The sequence below is a fragment of the Apis dorsata genome, unplaced genomic scaffold (assembly GCF_000469605.1).
Source record: "Apis dorsata unplaced genomic scaffold, Apis dorsata 1.3 scaffold_429, whole genome shotgun sequence".
Lineage (NCBI taxonomy): Eukaryota > Metazoa > Arthropoda > Insecta > Hymenoptera > Apidae > Apis > Apis dorsata.
This window is the reverse complement of record NW_006263682.1, coordinates 58,852-67,069: the sequence shown is the minus strand read 5'-3', so window position 1 is coordinate 67,069 and position 8,218 is coordinate 58,852. Positions and strand designations below refer to the sequence as shown.

The 8,218-nt window shown below is 18.6% G+C and overlaps 2 protein-coding genes across 4 annotated transcripts in view; both read right to left on the bottom strand.

Annotated features, from left to right (window-relative positions):
- Positions 1 to 1,034: 1,034 nt before the first annotated feature.
- Positions 1,035 to 5,378, bottom strand: LOC102670633 (bromodomain-containing protein DDB_G0270170-like). 2 transcript variants are annotated; one of them, XM_031512412.1, is made up of 3 exons: positions 5,331 to 5,378; positions 3,952 to 4,132; positions 1,035 to 3,428 (listed from the first exon to the last, which is right to left on the bottom strand). In XM_031512412.1, the coding sequence occupies exons 2-3, from the start codon at positions 4,102 to 4,104 to the stop codon at positions 1,050 to 1,052; spliced, it is 2,532 nt and encodes an 843-aa protein (XP_031368272.1). In that variant the 5' UTR covers positions 4,105 to 4,132; positions 5,331 to 5,378; the 3' UTR covers positions 1,035 to 1,049. The 2 variants fall into 2 exon arrangements, with proteins under 2 accessions (XP_031368272.1, XP_031368270.1); XM_031512410.1 differs by lacking the exon at positions 5,331 to 5,378 and having other exon boundaries at positions 3,952 to 4,231.
- Positions 5,379 to 7,900: 2,522 nt separating this feature from the next.
- Positions 7,901 to 8,218, bottom strand: part of LOC102680951 (40S ribosomal protein S24) — a 2,755-nt gene continuing 2,437 nt past the window's right edge. For both annotated transcript variants that reach the window (XR_422332.2, XM_006619606.2), the window contains one exon: positions 7,901 to 8,024. Coding sequence is in view for 1 of the 2 variants with exons in the window: in XM_006619606.2 (XP_006619669.1) it covers positions 8,022 to 8,024 (3 nt within the window). In the remaining variant the exon portion in view is untranslated. The remainder of the gene's footprint in view (positions 8,025 to 8,218) is intronic.

The following is an 8,218-nucleotide window of genomic DNA, read 5'->3' as shown; positions in this document are numbered from 1 at the left end:
TATTTCTTAATTAATTCTTAAATTCTATAGTACAAAAAAATATCAAAAATTTTATCATATTTTAATTATATTATTACCTTATATTATTTATTTCTTAATATTTAAAGATGCGAGTTACGATACATTAGGAATAATTTTAAGTAATAAATTAATAATAAATTTGTTTAAATTTGTTATATTGAATTTAAAGAATAAGTATAAAGAAATTTTCTTATATTTTATATAATATTTATTTATTTATTTATATAGTCAATAAAATTATTATAATTAATAATAATTTAATATTGACTTTAAAAGAAAAATATATTTTTGATAATAGTAACTGTATTTCAAACAAAATTTCATTTGTGTCATCAATTTTTTGCAGATAAATATTTTATAAAAAGCTTCATGAGATAATTAAATAATATATTTGGTAATTAATATAAATAAAACTATAATATTATTTATCATTAATTAAAATATATATATTTAATGAAAAAATTTTATTTCTGTAAAAATTAAATGTAATGTAACTCGTCTTATCGTATTTATTTATAATAAACATTAAACTTTAATTAAGATTGAAATTCAGTTCAATTTTACAATTTTATGTACTTAAAAAATAAAAATTGTATGTAATGATAGTTCAAATTATATACCTTCTTTATTCATCTTTATATTATACCTTATACCTATATTTTTTATATATACAGTTATTTTTATGTTTGACATAAATATAAACACAGTATTATATATATTCAACAATATATCTTTTTTTTATATAATAAATTAATGTACTATAATATACTATATATTTCATATTATCATATAAAGTGATATCTTCCTTGTAAAAATCGTTATTTATTTCTTTTTTAATTAAAAAAGAAGAAAAAATCGAAAAATAAATTATAAATTGTGTCATATTTATTTCATTCATTTGTTTCTTTTTCATTGTTTTTATGTTAAACTGTTATTTTAATGTTTTTATTTTTATTATTATAATTTTTCAGATATTTTACTTTTCTTTTATAAATATATAATATAAATTATAAAATTCATAAAAAATATTATATATTTAAATCATTGTTTGCCATAAATGATATTTTATGATATTTGTGACATCTTTTTGTATGTTTTAATAAATTTTCTTTAGTGGTATAAGTTCTTTTACAAATATGACAAGGAAATCCAAGACCATAATGATATGCTTCATGCCTAGATTTCATAATATCAAAAATTTTGTTATTACATAAGGAACAAACAGTTATTGCATGATCTGTATCAAAATGTATTTTCCGAGATGAGGTATTAGAAAATCGTTTATAGCACCGAAAACATTGAAATGGCAATATAGAATCATGATGTTTTTCTCTTATATGATCATCAAATTTTTTATGTGAACTCAAAGAAACAGTACAATAAAGACAATTTATTTCCATTTGTACATCAATAAACTTTTTTCCTTCATTAATAGAACACTGATGTTTATTCCATGTAATACCATTAGAAAAACTAATTTTACAATAACCACATATCAAATTCGAATTTGGATGGTGTTTATTAGTATGAATCTCAAGAGCTCTTTTGGTATAAAATTTATAACCACATACACAAATATTATATTTCTTAGCGAAGTTTATTTTGATACCATTAGATTGTTTATAATTACGTTTGGTAAGAATTTTTTTTTTCAAAAACTCTGAGTTAATAGATTTTTGGCAAGAATTATCATCTTGTTCCACTTTTACTTTTTGTTCTTCTTTTTCTTTAGAAAAATCAATTTTATTTGAATCTTCTTCAATGTCAATATCAATATCTTCATCAGCAGATTGAATCTTTAAAATACTGTGTTTTTCACTATATTTAGATAATTCTGGAGTTTCATCTCGTAATTGATTTTGTAATTCTATTTGGGTATTATTTTCTGAAATACTTGATGCATTAAAATATTTTGAATTAATGGAATCCTGCATTTTATTTTTATTTTTATTTCTGTCAATGATTTCATAAGAATTATTTTTTTTCTTTATTGTTATGCTAATTCCAATTTCAGAATTTCTATCAGAATTATTTTGTATAACATATTGACTTCTTATATTTACTCTGTTTTTTATAATTGGCTGTTTTAATTCATCTATTGAAGTACACTTTTTCTTATGTACAAATAATGTATGAGGGTTACGAAATTTTCTACCACAGGAACAAATATTATTTCTATTTGATGTCTTCTTAATGTTATCTTTATTTTGCATATCATTTTCAGTTTGCCATTCTTTTTCTTTATTTTTAAATGATATTGAATTATTTTTATTACTGTGATTATTATTTGAATTTTCATTGGATATGTTACTTGAATTTAATTTTGATTTTAAATATAACGGAGATTTTAAATATTTATTATCAAATAAATGGAAATTTTCTTTTGTTTCTCCACGCTGACGATGATAACGCATATGTGTATAAAAACTACGAACTTTATAGCGTCCAAGACAAATATCACATTGACGTGTATCATTTTCATCAACTTGCGAGTTTTTACTATTATTATTAACTTTATGTCTTTTTCTAGAATTTGAATATTGTATATTTGATATCATTCTTTTCTTATTTTCAATAATTTCAAAAAATTTATTCTCATCATTAGGAACTCCTGTTTTTAATTTGTCTTTTAAATGATTAGATGTTTCATTTAAATTCTTTAACATAAAATCAGGTGATTCAATTTTATGATAATCAATTAAATGCTTTCTTATATCATTTATAGTTTTTTTGCATAATATACATGTTAATAAAGATATATGAGATTCTGAGATTATTTTTTCTTGTTTGAATTCTTTATTTAATACTTTTTTTTCTTGTTCATTTTTACATATAGTTTCATTAATATTTTTTTTTCTTCTTAAATCTGAAATAATTTTGTTATCATTTGATGATGATGTAGATTGTAATGATGTTCCTACATGTAATCTATTTTCATCTTTTTTTAATGAAACTTTTCCACTACAATCTACTTCTCTATTGACAATGTTAGAATCTTTTTCTTTTATTTTATCAATATGTTTTTGATATAAAACAGTGCATCTTTTTCGTTTTGGTGGTATGTAAATACCATGTACTTTTTCTGAATGAGATCTCAATCTTCTATTTTCAGTATATTGTTTTCCACATGTTAAACAATTAAATAATCTCTTTTTATATTTTACAGAAAATTTAAAATTTGGTAATTCAACATTACTGTTTTCTAATGGTGATTGATATTGAATATATAATGGTTTTGAATTTATTTCTAATGGTAATGTATTAAGTGTATTAATTTTACTTTTATCTTGTACATCTTTTATTACTTTTAATGTCTCCCATATTTTATCACATCTTTCAAGTAAAATAATAGGATCCTTTATTTTACATGGCATAATTAAAGGAATTGCTGATGTAATTTTTTCATCCTAAAATTTAAAATATGTAAATACAATTATTATACAAATTAAAATTTAAAAAAAAATTTTAAATAATTATTTAAAAAATATTCTAATAAATATAAATCTATGTTTTTATTATTATATAATATTGAATGAAATATTATTATATATAATATAGAATGAATTTATATATTATATATCATATAGAATATAATATAGAATATAATAATTTATTATTATATAATATAGAATGAAATATATACATCATAAAAAAGAAAATAAATAAATTTAAAATTCCCGCCAAAATTTATTTGAGATATAAACTGACTACTCTTTCTTATTTTAAAAATTACGAATTTCATTATGTCGTACTTTTTTTTTTAATATCGAATTCAATAAATTCTTAATAATATTACTATCTATATCTAATAATATATTTTAAATTATTACGCAATAGATTTATTTTATAAATAAAAAAAGAAAAAATAAAGTTATAAAAAAAAACATATAAAATAAAATATATTAAGAATATTAATAATCATATACTTACCTCATTCGGTATATTTTCATTTAAATTAGTTACATTAGAACATGTTGGTTCTACTTTTGGTATACTTATTAGTAATGGTTTATGTTCAAATTCTTCAAAATATTCATCTTTAAAGTGATTATCTTTTTGTTCAGAAGATACATTTTCGAACATTTTAATTCAAAATGTGAGAGATTAAAACCTAAATCAAATGTTAGTATCAATACATCTTGAATATAGTTATATACAAACCGATCGAAGCGAGCCGACATTTTGCTTTCTAGTTCTACTTCACTGAGTTTTCAATAAAGAGAAAATATTATACATTATATACGTTAATTATATTGGTTAATTTTAATGATCATTTTTTGATATATTTATTTAAAGTATAAATTTTAACAATTTTTTTAAATATAAAAAATNGTTATTAACATTTATATATATTTATATATATATATATATAATTTATGTTATTATATTAATATAATATAATATATAAATAACAAATTAATAATCTAATATATTTAATAATAATATGAAACACATATTAATTTTTAAAGAAATTTTTTTAATTAATCAATTCTTGACAAAATATATTAAATAGTAAATAATTTTAGATCAAAAAAAATAAATTTATTCTTTTTTTCTTTTATTCATTAAATAAATTGGGACTTAATATATACTAGTAGTATATTTTTTAAAAATAATATTTTAATTTGAATTAAGTTAAAAATTAATTTTGTTCCGAATATTTAAGAAAATAAATTTTCTTAAATATAATATAAATAAAACGAAACAGATATTTCCATAAAAATAAACTATTTTATTATCAAAAAAAAATGAATATTAATAAATAATTATTATCTAATAAGAAAATTGAGATTTATTTATTAGGTATCAGATATTTATAAATTAATTGTCTTAATTTCTTTAATCTTGTGTTAATTTTTTTAATCTTTCATATAAAGTAAAATTTTTAAATTAAGATTATTACATATCTTAAAATATTTTAAATATTGGCTCGTCAGTTTTTGTATCATGTGTACCAACATAATCTAACTTTAAGAATTCATTAATTGTTTAATCTTTTAAAAAGATTATGAATTATATCATGCAGATTGTATGTTATATTATAAATATAAATAAATTAATTTATTCAAATTTAATAATTTTATGTTTTCATTATAATTAATAAAAAATTGAAATAAAAATAATATTATATTTCACATTAAATGATAGGTTGTGTTACGATATGATACTACAAATATCTTTTCATAGTAAAACTTTCTAACCTGTCATCAATTTTAACTATAATATAATTGTAATTATAAGTAAAAATATAAAATTATATTATATATGTAAATTACGATGTATTAATTATACCTAACTTCTGTACTTACATTAAATGCATTGAAGTTTGAATTGTACTCTAAACAATTTTACATATTCATAAATGTAAAATATACATGTCAAAAATATACATTCATAAATGTGCTTTTAGAAAATATGTGTAAAAAAAAAAGTTCCTTAAATAATGATAATGTATTTTTAAATAAAAATCACTGAAGACTTTAAATTAAACTAAAATCACGAATTTTTAATAATAAAAATTTTAAATATAATTTTACTAAATGTGTCACTATGGATGAATCCACTTTTACATGTGGCCGAATTTACTAGCTATTCCGAACAAACTTTAGATTATGGTAGTTTATAGTTCTAATTATGTGAAAAGAAAAGAATGTTAGAAAGAAAATAAATTAACATTTAATATACAACACAAAATTTCTACAAAAAATTTTCAAGAAATTATATGATATATTTATAAAGATAATTTATAAATTATAATATATGATCTAATTGTTTTGAATATATTTAATTGTAATACTTGTTAAATCACAAATGAGACTTTTTTCAATAAATTAATGCTCATATTATTGCATGTAATTTAAAACGAAGCAAAATATGTATTAGTGCATTTTTCCATATACAGATTATAAATAATAGTTATAGAATTTAGTAACTATTATTAAATAACTTGTTAAATTACAGAAAACCATAATATTTGTTTTGATGTTATACAATCGATATTCTATTTTTGTATTTTTGTTTTTTCCATCATGTAGAAAGTAATTTAATATTATATTAGAAAATTCAATTCTTTTTATAATTTAAAATAAAATTAATGTATATATTTGCACGATATATACATATATATATATTCTGCGTCATTCGTGTTGTAAGTATTTTGCAACAACAAAAATGATCTTTATTTTAATTAATTTTCACTGGAAGAATAAAGAATAGTCAAATCCATATTTATAAAAAATCGCTATTAGAAAATAATAATATTTTTATGAATCAAAAATTCACAGGATAATAATTCATAATAACAGAAATAATAACTTCTTCATGATTATTTAATCAACTATTAGATGATTTTTTATTATAATGATTTATTATTAATAAAATATCACACAATTCAGTAAATTGAAATTTTATATTATATATGTTAAATATTTTTTAAACATATACTATATTTTAAACATATATATATTTGAAAATATTTTGTATTATTTCTTTATCTTGTTATATTTTTTGTTTATTATAGTTATATGACATCATAATCAAAATAAACAAGGTTATCAAAGTTGCATAACAGTATTGTTTAATATACTTGATTCGCGATAGAATTGTTGTACTAATGAGTATTTTTTTCCGGTAGAATATATATATAAAGCCATGAACATTCACTGAATCAGTGATTGGGGATATTTATTCACTAACATCAGTATTTTAAAAAAAAAATGTATCTTTTCTTTATTATTGTATTATTATTTACTTTTAATTTATCTGCATCGATTAGAAGTTATGATAAAGGTATTACATTTTTTCAAACATTTTGTTAATGTTATATTAATAATGAACTTTTATATAGAAACTTTAGAAATATTTTCTTTAAATATTTAGATATACTTACAAAAGATTTCATTTCTTCGTATCTTTATAATCATCTTATAAATTTATTTTTTAATGTACTTTGATATATAATTTTAAAATATGTGAATAAAATCAAAGTTTTTTATTATAGAAAGCAATGGATTACAGACAGATTTTCAATATAATAATGAATTTTTTCAAGATATAAAAGATTGGTTTTATAATTTAAAAAATCAAATTTATGAACAATTATTTGAAGTACGAAATAGATTAAAAAATTATGAATGGCAATTATTAAATTTATGTAAGGATTCCTATGTTTATAATTTCTTTGGTAATTTTGCATAAAAAATTGATTGAAATAAGATTAAATAAAATTAAATTATTTTAAATATATTAATTTTTCATTAAATTTGTTAATTTTAATAATTATAAATTACAGCTACTTTATTTTTCAATTCTAATGAAAATTTGAGATTTCGAATTGGCAATTGGTATTTTATTCGGAAAGATTTTATGAATCAAAATGAATTCGAATATAATTCTGATGAATTAGATGTTACTTTTCAATCGCCCAGTATTATTCAGCCAAAAGATTCAACCGAAACTAATACTGAAATATCTGAAATTATAAACGATCTAGAAGTAACAAAATCTTTACCGAGCAGCTTATTCACGACTATTTTGATACAACAAACCGATACGCAAACAACGATACAAACTATTGAGCAAGCGAATGAACAATTAAAAAACAACAAAGCTGATAACGATTTTGTTCATAAAGGATCAGCAGAAGTTCTTATGGGATAATATAACATCCGAAAAAATAATAAAATTTTAAGATTTCTTTAAACCTTGTACTTTTATTAAAATTTTTGATTAAGATATTTTTATTTTTATATGAAAATGAACATTCGTTATCAGAATATGTTTATAATCATATAATATTTTCATAAATGCTTATGGATAACTATTATATAAATAAGGTATATATATATATATAAAAAAAAAAAAAGAGTACTGCACTCAATTTTTTTTCATCAAAAAGAGTACACTTTTATTCCGTAAAACTTATCATAATTATCTGTGATAATAAATTATTATAATAATTTTTACGTCCATGTTGAACAAATTGTGGTCTTCGTGATGTTTTACTGTAATAAAAAATAAAAAAAATAATATTATTAATAATATGTTTTCAATTTAATATTAATAAATTATGTTACATTCCATACATGCAAATCTACTTCTAATAAAAGCGTGAGATACAATGATAATATATATATAATAATAAAAAAAGAAAAAGCTTCAATATAACCTGAAATGTTTTTCTATTTGATTTTATATA